This window comes from Pollicipes pollicipes, unplaced genomic scaffold (genome assembly GCF_011947565.3).
Source record: "Pollicipes pollicipes isolate AB1234 unplaced genomic scaffold, Ppol_2.1 Scaffold_2555;HRSCAF=2994_pilon_pilon_pilon, whole genome shotgun sequence".
In the NCBI taxonomy this organism is placed as follows: Eukaryota; Metazoa; Arthropoda; class Thecostraca; order Pollicipedomorpha; family Pollicipedidae; genus Pollicipes; species Pollicipes pollicipes.
Genome location: NW_023596136.1, coordinates 15,135,824 through 15,151,585, shown reverse-complemented (window position 1 = coordinate 15,151,585; position 15,762 = coordinate 15,135,824). Strand labels below are relative to the sequence as shown.

Here is a 15,762-nt window from a genome sequence, read left to right as displayed (position 1 = left end):
CACAACATTTTTGTTCTCCCTCCCCAAGAGCTGAAAGCAAATTTCATACACTGTTCTATGGTGAATGAATAGTAATAAATGATGATACACATTACATACACATTCAGGACAATTGAAAGACAATGGGTGAAAGATCAAAGCATCCTGTTATTCTAATGTGTGCATGTGTGTGTGCATCCCATAATCCTATTAATCTATATGTGTGCACTTTGTGTGGTAAGCTTGTACATGTTACTACAGGTGGGACAGGATATTTGTTGCAACGGGATCATGACCAGGACAAGTAACAGCTGCCCAAAACATATGCATCATTCATCGGTATTCTTCAAGTACTTCACCTTTTTTAGAAGAATAAAAATATCCACCGCGAGCGTTTTACGCGCAGTGCGGCACGGGCTCAACCAGCTCGCGTTAGCAGGATTGCCCGACTTTGAAATCATACAATCCAAACGACATCTTTAGCACCGCAAATAATGAGCAGGCAATTAACATTATTCACTACGTCGTTTCCACCACTGCTGCTCACAATACTCGCATGATTGCCTATCATCTTCAAGAAATAACCATCTAATAATGTAATAATTTCGGCCACAAACAGGTCATACGATTTTTAACACGCAGACAGCCGACGATTTATAGCATGTACTAAAAGGGCAACATAAGCGCCAAATTACGTACATTCGAGCAATCCAGAAAAGTACCCCAGTTCTTCACATTCGTGTCTCGAATTGATATTTCCAAACAGACAGCACAGAGAAAAACCCAACAATGTCGGCGGAACTGAAGCATTTCCAGCAGTCTTAAAAAACGGACCAAGCCGCGGGAACCAAACACCGAAGCCAAGCCAACGTTTTCGGTACGGTACATTGACGTCTATTAGCGCAGTGCATCTCATACACGAGTCCGGATAATGTGATTCACACTTACTAGGACCAAACACATCGTGACGACATTGTCGCTTAAACTGCAACACTTGGGTTCAACTACTATGACTACTCCGTTGCCGCGACATGCTGCCATCATGTGCAGAGGGACTGTCGTAGTACCCTCTTAAAGTAGTGCACCTCTTGTACAATTCCAACGAGCAAGGCTTGAAATCGCTCTGAAATCCAGAGACATACTCTGCCGAGATAGTATGCCAACAGCCACCCTAAGGAAACGGATCAAGCCTCGGGAAACGAAGACTGAAGCCAGGCCAGCGTTTTCGGTACGGTACATATACGTCTGTTAGCGTAGTGCACCTCACACACGAGTCCGGATCATGCGATTCACACCTTTAGAACTGAACACGTCGTGCTGACAATGTTGATGGAACTGCAAGACTTCGGTCCGATGAATAAGACTCATGCATTGCCGTGAGATGCTGCAATCATGTCGTGCACAGGGACTGTCGTAGCACCCTCTTAAAGTAGTGCACCTCTTGCACAATTCCAATGAGCAAGGCTTGAAATCGCTCTGACATCCAGAGACATACTCTGCCGAGGTATTATGCCAACAGCCACCCTAAGGAAACGGATCAAGCCCCGGGAAACGAAGACTGAAGCAAGGCCAGCGTTTTCGGTACGGTACATATACGTCTATTAGCGTAGTGCACCTTACACACGAGTCCGGATCATGCGATTCACACTTATTAGGACCAAACACATCTTGCTGACGATGTCGGTGGATATGCCAGACCACGGTCCGATGAATAAGACTCATGCATTGCCGTCAGATGTTGCCATCCTTAGCGGACGGACTGCAGTAGCACCCTCTTCAAGTAGTACACCTCTTGTATAATTCCCATTGTCGAGACCTAGAAACCACTCTGACATCCAAAGACGTACTCTGCCGAGAAAATATGCCAACAGCCACGCTAAGCAAACGGACCAAGCCCCGGGAACCGAAGATTGAAGCAAGGCCAGCGTTTTCGGTACGGCACATACACGTCTGTTAGCGTAGTGCACCTCACACACGAGTCCGGATCATGCGATTCACACTTATTAGGACCAAACACATCTTGCTGACGATGTCGGTGGATATGCCAGACCACGGTCCGATGAATAAGACTCATGCATTGCCGTCGGATGTTGCCATCATTGGCGGACGGACTGCAGTAGCACCCTCTTGAAGTAGTACACCTCTTGTATAATTCCCATTGTCGAGACCTAGAAACCACTCTGACATCCAAAGACGTACTCTGCCGAGATAATGTGCCAACAGCCACCCTAAGCAAACGGACCGAGCCCCGGGAAACGAAGACTGAAGCAAGGCCAGCGTTTTCGGTACGGTACATATACGTCTGTTAGCGTAGTGCGCCTCACACACAAGTCCGGATAATGCGATTCACACTTATTAGAACTAAACGCGTCGTGCTGACAATGTCGATGGAAATGCAAGACGTCGGTCCGATGAATAAGACTCATGCATTGCCGTGAGATGCCGCCATCATGTCGTGCAGAGGGACTGTCGTAGCACCCTCTTAAAGTAGCGCACCTCTTGTACAATTCCAATGAGCAAGGCCTGAAATCGCTCTGACATCCAGAGACATACTCTGCCGAGATAATATGCCAACAGCCACCCTAAGAAAACGGACCAAGCCCCGGGAAACGAAGACTGAAGCAAGGCCAGCGTTTTCGGTACGGTACATATACGTCTATTAGCGTAGTGCACCTCACACACGAGTCCGGATCATGCGATTCACACTTTTTAGGACCAAACACATCTTGCTGACGATGTCGGTGGATATGCAAGACTTCGGTCCGATGAATAAGACTCATGCATTGCCGTCAGATGTTGCCATCATTGGCGGACGGACTGCAGTAGCACCCTCTTCAAGTAGTACACCTATTATATAATTCCAATTGGCGAGACCTAGAAACCGCTCTGACATCCAAAGACGTACTCTGCCGAGATAATATGCCAACAGCCACCAGCCAGCCAGCCAGCAGTCGTGCGGGCAATGTCGGGTGAGTTACAACAATTCGGTTCAATGAACAACACCCATGCAATGCCGTGAGATATCACCATCACGTTGCGCGGACTGGCCGTATAAGCAGCCTCTTAAAGTTGTGTACCTCTTGCATTATTCCAGCTGTCGAGACCTCAAAACGGCTGCGGCATCCAATAACATTTTCTACCGAGGAAGTACTCTCGTGTATAAGGTACGCTGCACTTATAAATATATATGTACCGTACCGAAAACGTTGGCCTCGCTTTGGTCTTCGGTTTCCGGGGCTTGGTCCGTTCCCTTAGAATTGCTGTTGACACATTATTTCGGTACAGTGTGTCTTTGGATGACAAAGCGGTTTTTAGGTCTCGCCAACTGGAATTATGCAAGAGCCGCACTACTTTAAGAAGGTGCTACTACAGTCTGTCCGCACATGATGGTGACATCCCACGACAGAGCATGAGTCTTATTCATTGAATCAAAGTATTGCAGCTCAACCGAATTTGTCGGCACAATGTGTTTATTTCTACTTCGTGTGAATCGCGTTACAAGGGCTCTTGTTTCAGGTGCCCGCACGACTAAACGTATATGTACCGTACCTAAACCGTTGCCTTTGCTTCGGTCCTCGGTTCCCGGGGCTTGGCTTCGTTCCTCAGGGTTCGTGTCGGGATGTTATCTCGGCGGGGTGTGTCTTTGCCTATCAGAGTGGTTTTTAGGTCTCGCCAATCGGAATTATACAAGAGGTGTACTACTTCAAGAGGGTGCTACTACAGCCTGTCCGCACATGATGGCAGCACCTCACGGCAATGCATCCGTCTTATTCATCGGACCGAAGCCTCGCAGTTCCACCGTCATTGTCAGCACGATGTGTTTATTTTCCATAAGTGTGAATCGCCTGATCCGGACTCGTGCATGAGGTGCACTGCGCTAATAGACGCATATGTGCCGCACCGAAAACGCTGGCCTAGCTCCAGTCTTCGGTTCCAAGGCTTGGTCCGTATCCTTAGGATTTTTATTGGCATATTATCTCGGCAGAGTACGTCTTTGGATGTAAGAGCGGTTTTTAGGTCCCGCCAATTGGAATTATACAAGAGGTGTACTACTTGAAGAGGGTGCTACTGCAGTCCGTCCGCCAATGATGGCAACATCTGACGGCAATGCATGAGTCTTATTCATCGGACCGTGGTCTGGCATATCCACCGACATCGTCAGCAAGATGTGTTTGGTCCTAATAAGTGTGAATCGCATGATCCGGACTCGTGTGTAAGGTGCACTACGTTAATAGACGTATATGTACCGTACCAAAAACGCTGGCCTTGCTTCAGTCTTCGTTTCCCGGGGCTTGATCCGTTTCCTTAGGGTGGCTGTTGGCATAATGTCTCGGCAGAGTATATCTCTGGATGTCAGAGCGATTTCAAGCCTTGCTCGTTGGAATTGTACAAGAGGTGCACTACTTTAAGAGGGTGCTACGACAGTCCCTGTGCACGACATGATTGCAGCATCTCACGGCAATGCATGAGTCTTATTTATCGGACCGAAGTCTTGCAGTTCCATCAACATTGTCAGCACGACGTGTTCAGTACAAAGGATGTGAATCGCACTATCCGGACTCGTGTGTGAGGTGCACTACGCTAACAGACGTATATGTACCGTACCGAAAACGCTGGCCTTGCTTCAGTCTTCGTTTCCCGGGGCTTGATCCGTTTCCTTAGGGTGGCTGTTGGCATATTATCTCGGCAGAGTATGTCTCTGGATTTCAGAGCGAGTTCAAGCCTTGCTCGTTGAAATTGTACAAGAGGTGCACTGCTTTAAGAGGGTACTACGACAGTCCCTCTGCACGACATGATGGCAGCATGTCACAGCAACGGGGTAGTCATATTAATTGAACCCAAGTGTTGTAGTTTAAGCGACAATGTCGTCACGATGTGTTTGGTCCTAATAAGTGTGAATCACATAATCCGGACCCGTGTATGAGATGCACTGCGCTAATAGACGTCAACGTACCATACCGAAAACGTTGGCTTGGCTTCGGTGTTTGGTTTCCGTGGCTTGGTCCGCTTTTTAAGACTGCTGGAAATGCTTCAGTTCCGCCGACATTGTTGGGTTTTTCTCTGTGCTGTCTGCTTGGAAATATCAATTCGAGACACGAATGTGAAGAACTGGGATACTTTTCTTGATTGCTCGAATGTTCGTAATTTGGTGCTTATGTTGCCCTTTTAGTACATGCTATAATTCGTCGGCTGTCCGCGTGTTAAAAATCATATGACCTGTTTGTGGCCGAAATTATCATATTATCAGATGGTTATTTCTTGAAGATGATAGGCAATCATGCGAGCATTGTGAGTAGCAGTGGTGGAAACGACGTAGTGAATAATGTTAATTGCCTGCTCATTACTTGTGCTAACGATGTCGTTTGGATTGTATGATTTCAAAGTCGGGCAATCCTGCTAACGCGAGCTGGTTGAGCCCGTGCCGCACTGCGCGTAAAACGCTCGCGGTGGGGATTTTTCTTCTAAAAAAGGTGAAGTACTTGAAGAATACCCATTCATCAACTTGGCAGTTGTCAGCAGGCTAGCAGCTTGATTAGCAGCAGACACATTTGGCAAACATGTATTTTTTGCAGGCTGGACAGCACCAGCAACACAACACTCGGCAACTTGGGTAGCAGTGACTTCAGATTTGTTCAGCTATTAAACCTTTGGTTGGATTTAGCTACCTGCTGCCCCTTTCCTTGCTCAAAATCTACAAATCACCATACAGTCAGGTGGCATTCAACCAAACATCTCAGAGCCACAGGCTTGACAAGTCGGCCAGGCAGGTCAGATATTAGAGTTTGGGGTCATAGGGCAACAGAGTAATATCAACCTTTTATGTGCTGATCTGATGGAGAACTAGGATTTCGGTAGCCCAAATCTACGATTGTACCACGTACACCATACAGAATGAATCGAGAGCCGTAGATGTTCAAGGGTCTATTACTAGCTGTAGCTGTACGTACCCTACCTACCTACGAGCGCTGTTATACGTCTCGCCCCGCAGCTACGGCACCAACCTGACGCGGCTGACGGTACCTGGACGCGCTGGTTACAAGACGTTAGTTTCCGCCCCAGCCTTTCCCCCTCCACAGGCCTAACTGACCACACGCCCCTCTCACAGCCTTGCTTTCTTCACTGCTTGAAACTGCTTCACTAATGCCGCCAATGCTTACTGATTGGCAGATGCCTGCTTACCTAGCGCAGCAGTGACCATTATTCTAGCGCCCAAAGGTTATGGACTTTTACAGATAACGTATAAGTCATAATAGTTTTGAGCTGAGCTACTCACATATTATTTTGAGTAAAACTAAATGTATAAAAAATTATTGCTGTATTTGTTTGATGAACGGTCAAAAGTGTAATGCATACTCCTTTTATATGACGTCATCATCTTCAGTTGCTTTCAAACGGGAGCCAGAATCATCGCCTTTGTTCACGCCTTGCTCTCGGCTTGTGTCTGTCCGTCTCACTGTGACTCCCGCTGCCATCCGCGCGTCCGCCCTCCGGTGTGGAGCGTCTGTATTGCTGGTCCGTCCTCTCGACTTGCGTTATTCGTGCCAGCATCATTGCTTAAAAACACATCTGAAATAGGGCCATCAGCTCCCCAGTTTTTCGTCTATCTTTATCTTGGGCACAAGCTGTACCTGATTGGGTCCGACGTTGGTGTGTAGCATTGTCAGCTGCCAGCCACGCCCATTCAGTGTGTTTCATCGTTGTCAGTGCTTGGCGAAAAGGATTGAGTGGTGTTAGTACGGCAGCAAAGGAGTCAGGTAATTTTTTACTTTGGTACCTGTATGGCCGACGGAGGGAAGAGCTACGCTAGCTGCAGGGTTTCGAGTATTGTCGTCCGGGGAAAAAGCTGTGAGGCATCGGCTGACATTGTGACGTCACTGAAAATGATTTGCATCGATCGGGATGGGGGTCCTTTCGGGCCGACTGAAGGCCATAAGGCTTTTGAATGTGACATGATGTCACTGGTATTCGGCTGGGTATGTGACGTCACGGGTCGTGAGTTTGTAAGGCTCTTTTGGGTCCACCGAATGCCGTAATGCATCAGCTGGCCATGTGTCGTCACTGGTATTCGATTAAACATCAGGCGCGACCGGCCTCGTTCCATCTTTACTTTTCGTACCTGACTGCTGCAAGCATTTGCGTGCCGCATAAAGGTTTGACCGAATCACCTCAATGTGAGACGTCCCTAATCATCACTTCATACGGGTGCACTTAGGCCCCACGACCACGGTGTGTCATGGTCTACGAAGTATCACCGGATAGCGTGACGTCACTGGTATTCGAATAAATACTGAGCGCAACAGGCCGTGCTTTATTTTTACCTTTGTATCTGACTACTGCAAGCATTGGCGTGCTGGATGAAAGCTGCCGAACCACCTGAGTGTGTGACGTCACTGGTCACGAGTTTCACCGGTGCTTTTCGGCCAACTGAAGACCACAAGGTGTCAGCTAACGACGTCACTGCTATACGACCGATTGTAAGACGTCAATGGTCGTGGGTTTCCACGTGTCCTCTAGGACCGACGAAATGCCGTAAGGCATCAGCTGGCGATATGACGTCACTGGTATTTGGCTGAACATCAGCTAACAGGTCATGCTCCATTTATACCTTTCGTACATGTCTGCTGCAAGTATTGGCTGATTTTTTGCGGCCAACTGAAGGCCATAAAGCATCAGCTAGCGATGTGACGTCACTGGCATTCGACCGTGCGTGTCGCTGGTCATGAGATTTTACGGCCTCTTTTGGGCCGACGAAAGGTCATACGGCACTGACGATGTGACGTCACTGGTATTCGAATGAACTTCGGGCGCGACAGGCCATGTTCCACCTTTATCTTTGGTACCTGTCCATTGCGAGCATTGCCGTAGAAGGCTCTGCCAAATTACCTGAGTGTGTACGTCACTGACCATTAATTTGTATACTCTTCTGAACCTACTATAGGCCACAAGGCATCAGCTGACGATATGATGACACTAGGTCTCGACTATACATCATGCGCAACAGGCCATGCTCTATCTAAGCCATGTTTCGTCTGTACCTTTCGCACCTATCTACTGCAAGTATTCGCGCGACACATAGGGGCTCTGCCGAATTACCTGAGCGTGTGGTGTAACTAGTCATGAGTTTACGCGGGTTTACTCTGGCTGACCGAAGGACATCAAGCATCAGCTGACGATATGACGTCACTGGCATTCGACTATACTCCAGGCGCGACAGGCCATGTTCCATCTTTACCTTTCGTACCTGTCTCTTGGAAGTATTGGCGTGCTGAATGAAGGCTCTGTCGAGTCTCCTGAGTAAGTAACGTCACTGGTCAAGAGCTTTTTACGGGACCTTTTGTACCCCCAAACGGTATAATGTATCAGCTGACGATATGACGTCACTGATGTCCGACTTAACATCAGGCGCGACAGGCCATGTTCTATCTTTACCTTTCGTACCCGTCTATTACAAGTACTGACGTGCTGAATGAAGGCTCTGTCGAGTCTCCTGGGTGTGTAACGTTACCGGTCATGAGTTTTTTTCTGGCTCCTTGGAACCCTCTATAGGGAAAAATGCATCAGTTGACGACGTGATGCCAATGGTGTTTGACTTAACATGAGGCGTAACAGGTCATGTTCCATCTTTGCCTTTCGTACCTGTAAAGTATTGGTGCGTTAAATGATGGCTCTGCCGAGTCACTTGAGTGTGCGACGTCACTGGTCATGAATTTTTACGACTGTTTTTGGCTGAGCCAAAGCCATAAGGCATCAGCTAACGAAATGACTTCACTGGTAGTCCACTGAGTGTGTGACGTCACTGGTCATGAGCTTTTACGGGCCTTTTTTGGCCGAGTTCAGGCCATTAGGCATCAGATAACGTTATGGCGTCACTTGTATTCGAATTAACATCAATTGCAATAAGCCATGTTTCATCTTTACCTTTCGCATCTGCCTACTGCAGGTATTCGTGCGCTACAAAAAGGCTCTGTCGATTCGCCTGAGCGTGTGGTGTAACTGGTCATGAGTTTGTGCAGGTTTACTCGGGCTGACTGAAGGACATCAAGCATCAGCTGACGATATGACGTCACTGGTAATCGACTAAACTCCAGACGAATCATCTGAGTGGGTGACGTCGCTGGTCATGAGTTTATACGGATTCACTTGGGCCGCCCAAGGCCACAAAGCAACACCTCCCGTGAAGCATCACAGGATGATATGTCGTCACTGTTATTCGACTTAACATCAGGTCCAACATGCCACGTACTTTCTTTACCTTTCGTACCTGTCTATTAAAGGTATTGACGTGCTGAATAAAGGCTCCGTCGAATCTCCTGAGTTTGTGACGTCACTGGTCACGAGTTTTTATGGGCTCTTTTGAACCCATTATAAGTTGTAATGCATCGGCTGACGGCATGACGTTACTGGTGCTCGACTAAACATCAGGCGCAACAGGTCATGTTCCATATTTGCCTTTCGTACCTGGCTGCTGCAAATATTCGCGTGCTATATGAAGGCTCCGCCGAATCACCTGAGTACGTGACGTCACTGATCATCAGTTGGTAGGAGGTCCCTTGGCCACCTATGGCTACGAAATTCCGCAGCAGAGGCGGGAGATGCACCATAGTTAAGCACACTAATTTTATTGTGCGCACCATTAAGTAGCAGCTTCAAACGCAACGGGCTGTTTCAACGACTAAAATTTTGAACAAACGTAAACACAAAACAAAGGTGATCCCAGCCCACAAACCGACGTATATGCAAAGCTATTCCGCCCGACATCACAGGATGCGCCCCTGAGCAGCTACGGTCCGGAATGCCCTGATGGCTAAATAATAATCAAGGGCGCCGCCTAGCGGTCATAAGTCTGGGCCACAGCCCGAATATCAGTGACGTCATATGGTCAGATGATGCTTGATGTCCTTCCGTCAGTCCGAGTAAGCCCGCGTAAACTCATGACCAGTTACACCACATGCTCAGGTGATTCGGCAGAGCCTTTATGTAGCGCGCGAATACTTGCAGTATAGAGGTGCGAAAGGCAAAGATGGAACATGGCCTGTTGCGCCTGAGATTAAGTCAAACACCAGTGACGTCATATGGTCAACTGATGTCTTGTACCCTATAGGTACAAAAAAGCGGCCCATAAAGGACTCATGACCAGTGACATTACACACTCAGGAGATTTCACAGAGCTTTCCTTAAGCATGTCAATGCTTACAATAGACAGGTACGAAAGATAAAGACGAACATGGCCTGTCGCGCCTGGTGTTAAGTTGAATACCAGTGACGTCACATCGCCAGATGATGCTTGATGTCCTTCAGTCAACCCGAGTAAACCCGCGTAAACTCATAACCAGTCACACCACACGCTCAGGTGATTGGGCAGAGCCTTCATGTGGCGCGCGAATACTTGCAGTAGATAGGTGCTGAAGGTAAAGATGAAACTTGACATATTGTACCTGATGCTTAATTGAATACCAATGACGCCATATCGTTGTCTGATGCCTAATGGCCTTAAGTCGGCCGAAAAAGGCCCGGGAAAACTCATGACCAATGGCGTCACACACTTAGTGGATTACCAGTGACGACACATCGTTAGATGATGCCTTATGGCTTTCACTCGGCCAACAATAGCCTGTAAAAACTCATGACGACGCACTCAGGTGGTTCGACAGAGCCATCATTAGGCTCGCCGATACTTTAACAGGTGCGAAAGGCAAAGATGGAACATGACATGTTGTGCTTGATGTTAAGTCGAACACCAGTGACATCATATCGTCAGCTGAAGCATTATACCATATAGGGGGTTGAAAAGAGCCCGTAAGAGCTCTTGACCATTGACGTCATATAACACGCGAATGCTTGCAGTAGGCAGGTACGAAAGGTAAAGATGGAACATGGCCTGTTGCGCTTGATGTTGAGTCGAATACCAGTGACGTCATATCATCCCGCGATGCTTCACAGGATATGATGCTTTGTTGCATTGGGGTGCCCAAGTGAGCCTGTATGAAACTCATGACCAGCGACGTCACGCACTCAGATGGTTCGGCACCACCTCGATATAGCGCGCGAATGCTTGCAGTGAACAGGTACGAAAGGCAAAGATAGAGCATGGCCTGTTGCGCATGACATCTAGACGAAAACCGGTGACGTCATATGGTCAGCTGATGTGGTGTGGCATACGGTAGGTTCAAAGCAGTCTATATAAATTAATGGTTAGTGACGTTACACACTCAGGTAGTTCGGCAGAGCCTTCCTTCAGCATTCAAATGCTTGCAATGGACAGGTACCAAAGGTAAAGATGAAGCATGGCCTGTCCCGCCTGAATTTTATTCGGATACCAGTGACGTCACATCTTCAGTTAATGTCGTATGACCTTTCGAAGGCCCAAAAGAGGCCGTAAAATCTGATCACAAGTGACATCACACACAGTCGAATGCCAGTGACGTCACATCATTAGGTCATGCTTTACGGCTCTCAGTTGGCCCCCAAAGATCCATAAAAATGCATGACCAGTGACGTCACACACTCACGTGATTTGGTAGCTTTTATTCATCACGCCAGTGCTTGCAGTAGACAGGTACGAAGGTAAAAATGAAGCATGACCTGTTGCGACCAATATTTAGTCCAATATCAGTGACGTCACGATACCTGGTGATATTTCACGGAACATGATACACCGCGGCCGTGGGGCCTAAGTGCACTCGTATCAAGTGATGATTAGTGACGTCACGCATTCAGGTGATTCGGTCAAGCTTTTATTCGACACGCAAATGCTTGCAGCAGACAGGTACGAAAGGTAAAGATGGAATAAGGCCTGTTGCGCCTGATGTTTCATTGAATGCCAGCGACGACATATCGTCAGGTGATGCTTTACGGCATTCATTACACCCAAAAGATCCCTAAAGCCTCACAACCAGTGACGTCACACATCCAGTCGAATACCAGTGACATCATATCGCTAGCAAATGCCTTGTAGCCTTCAGTTGGCCCAAAAGAACCCCGATCGATGGAAACCCATTTTCAGTGACGTCACTACGTCGGCTGATACCTGACAGCATTTCTCCATCACGGCAGTACAGGAACCCTGCAGCCAGCGTAGCTCTCCCCACCGTCGGCAATACAGGTACCCAAGTAAAAAAAAGCCAGGAGTCAGAGACCAGAAGATACGTCATCTCTGGCTCACCCTGACAGCGACAGCATATCAATTCAATTGGAAGCTACCTGAGAGATGGTGTGTGGTGCATTTGTACATCTTTGGTTAATAGAAGAAATTCATTGCAGTATTTCTTGGAAGTGTACACATTCCTGGCTGTTTTGCATTTATGTTATGTTACTCTATGTTCCCTGTTATCAGTTAAAATATGTTACTGTACACTTTGCTTTCAAGCAGTTCATAACCATGTCCCCATCAGGGGACCCAGGACCCCCAAAGGTGTTTCAGAATCATTCTGAGCAGTTTGAATTCATTGACCAAATTTTGTCCAAAAATTGTGCCCAAATTTTGGCTGGTTAAGTTTTTATCCTATTTACACATGTGAAAATACCATGTTCCTGACCTTGATGGTCCATGATCTATGACTTCTTTCTCAAAGGCATGTCCTTATATTTTGCTCAGAAGTAACAGATCATGTTTTCCTTAGGAAAGGCATTTCAAAGAAGCTCTGTTTACATATTTTTGGTATTTGGGGCTCAAGTGGGTTGCCACTGTAGTGTTTTTTTAGTGTATGTCATCCAAGCTAAGGGTGCAATCTGGCCATACTCATTTAGTACAAAAAATCTTCAGAATGCTATTTCCTCCCATTGATAGGGCTTGTTGCATTCCTGATCTACAAATATGGGTCAAGGTGATAACAGCCCTCACTCCCTGTGACCTGACAGAACATATCATAGTTCACACCTGTCAATTTCCAATAATGCCTGCCTGATAGTTTTCCAATAGGTGTTATTCCATTTTTACCTCTTAGATAGTGGGAGTGGCCTATAAATTACTAAGTTGATTCTTATGACCTAATTTGATTTGTGAATGGTTTAATTTACCATTGTCAGGTTTTGGCTCTCTGTCCCAGTTTGACAAGAGTTTTATGATGTATTTACCCCATGGTGCTAACTTGTGTAGTATGAAAGAGCTAGGAGTCTTTAAGGCCTACTTGTGTTGCCAAGGTTAAAAAATAAGGGAAGGGAGATGTTTGATCTTTCACTGTACCCCTTTTCAGGCACAGAATGTGCAGATATGTGAGATCTCAAGTGAAGCAAAGGAGAGCATCAAGAACTTCCGTTTTAGAAAGGACACTACAAATGCTGCTTTAATATGTAAGAATCAGATATATGCTGATTTATGGTGGCCATAAAAATTGTTACTGGTTTGTTTTCTCAGTTAATGTTTGCCAGTAGGCTTGTTGATTGCATGCATTGAACTTGCAGTAGAGTTTTCAAACTAAATATGTGTGGATTTTCTGCAACTTGTGGCCACCTACTTTTTTAGTCTAGACAGCATGGCTCGGAAAGTTGTCATGGAAGTTAACAATGACACATATTTATGTCATGCTTATCAACCATTTCTTTTGAAGTCTCTGCTGTTTTTTTGTGGAGGAATCTTAAAGATATTGACTGTATCCTGCTGGTTTATTAACCACATTCAATGGTTGCCAGATTTCATGGGGCTGATTGCTCTGCACAGTGTATCATGGTGAATATAACCCATGCTCATTGAAATATGAATGTTTTATTTACTCCAAGTCTGCATAAACAGCATATTCATTGTGATACCTGCCTGATGTGTTTGACATACAGGCTTGGTGTTAAGTCCTTCATATTGCCCATCCACAGTGAAAGTAGATCCTGAGTCACACATGGTCTATGTGGACGAGGAGCTGAATGACGTGCAGGATGTGGACGAGCTGCGTGCGGAGCTGCCTGAGCACCAGCCACGCTTCATCATCTACTCCTGCCGCATGGACCACAGTGACGGACGAGTCAGCTATCCCATGGTCTTCATCTTCTCCACACCAAAAGGTCTGTTTGCAGCTGCATGTGTAGCACATTTGATTGATGTGTATGCTCTGTTCCCCCTGAAAGGACTGCAGTCTGATATGGACTGTTAATTGTGCCCATCTGTGCTACATTGTCCTGCACAGTGGTATGATGTCCTGGTTTCACCTACAGTGGTGATTTTGGTCACCTGTCTTGGTCATTGGGGATTCCTTCTGTGTGCAGTTTGATGTGATTGGGGATCTGATATGGACTGTTGACTGTGCCCATCTGTGCTACATTGTCCTGCACAGTGGTATGATGTCCTGGTTTCACTTACAGTGGTGATTTTGGTCATCTGTCTTGGGCATTGGGCATTCCTTCTGTGTGCAGTTTGATGTGATGGGAGAATGTGTGAGCATGGTTACTCCATCAGCAAGACTTCTGCTACTTTAGCAGATCACCCTGGTGAAGCAAAATGTAAGATTTTATCTGGAGTGTTGTTAAGTCAAGATGTATGATAATAAGCTTGTACCAATGTTGTATTCACCTGCAAATTGCTTTCTTCAGGCAAGGTGGGGGGCCAACTCTACACTGTCCTGTTTTTTAACTTTATGCACCTGTGACAGCCACGTCATTAATAGCATTAACAGAACACTCGGTGTGGGAACCAAGTGCTTGGTTGTGATAAACTATATAGTTAAATTCATAGGCACAGCAAGCTTTGTATTGGCATGAATGTAATGATCAAAGAGTTCATTTACCCATTGCCAGGGATGTGCAAGATGGCATTCAGTGAAGGGAAATATCCTCTTCTTGTTCCTGTTGTTGGAGGGATTCTTTGTGGAAGAATTTCCCATAATGTAAATGTCTCCTGTCGCCCGCTCTGCAGACATATGTCGCTGTCTGTGTTTGTGTCTGTGTGTGTGGCGGGGGGGGGGGGGGTTACGCTAATGTATTTGCACGTGCGTTGGGACGTTCAGTTCCAAACCTGTGCGGCATCAGCTGGCACTTTGCTGTCCCCAGACGCCAAGCCACAGCTGCAGATGATGTATGCAGGCAGCAAGCTGTCGCTGGTCAAGGAGGTTGAACTCACCAAAGTCTACGAGATCCGTGAGCTGGAGGAGCTCACTGATGAGTGGCTCGTGGAAAAGTTGCAAAAGTGAGCGCCGCCAGTGACGCCTGATGGGTGGAACGTGAAATGCGTTCGGTTTCGCGGGCGGGTTTCAATGCCGGCTTGTGGGTAAATGACACTAGAATGTACGAGGCTGGCTCCATCATTGAAAGGTGTATCAAAAAGAAGGAAGTGAGGGTGTGTTCGGTGCCATTATATTTACGGGATATGATATTCGGTGCGATAACTAAGCACAAGTCAACCCAAGTATTGTAGCACAGTAGGGTTTATACAAATTACCAAGTTCTGGGTCTTGCGTTATGGCCAATTTATCAAAATGGCCGTTGCCAGGAGCTGAAACGTTCGGTATTTGTATTTAAGTTATAAATCGTCCATGTGTGGAAAGGAGTTAAAATGATAATGTGACCTGGGCAGGTATTCCCTTTCCTTATTTTGTGCCTTGTTGTCAGGCATGTCAAGCCAAGCCTTGACAACAGCCAGCCAGGCTGTTGTCGCATTTCAGGAATGCTTATCCATAAGTTTAATCCCAAACTTTTGGCATGCGCGTGCCTTTTCATCGCAACAAAATCTGCTTTTGTTGAAGATCCGTGTTTTGCCGTGCCGGTGACGTAGTCATGTACATGCTACAAACCTACAAAGTCCACGGCTCATCTATGTGTCACATTTGTGATGTGTATGGAACATGCGCGGCCCTTTGCATG

The 15,762-nt window shown here is 46.8% G+C and overlaps 1 protein-coding gene across 1 annotated transcript; it reads left to right on the top strand.

Moving 5' to 3' along the window:
- Nucleotides 1-6,620: 6,620 nt before the first annotated feature.
- Nucleotides 6,621-15,131, top strand: LOC119110335 (glia maturation factor beta-like). The gene is made up of 5 exons (XM_037234112.1): nt 6,621-6,734; nt 12,113-12,190; nt 13,173-13,269; nt 13,786-13,971; nt 14,953-15,131. Exons 2-5 carry the CDS (start codon nt 12,188-12,190, stop codon nt 15,090-15,092), a joined length of 426 nt encoding a protein of 141 aa, XP_037090007.1. The 5' UTR covers nt 6,621-6,734; nt 12,113-12,187; the 3' UTR covers nt 15,093-15,131.
- Nucleotides 15,132-15,762: the final 631 nt, after the last annotated feature.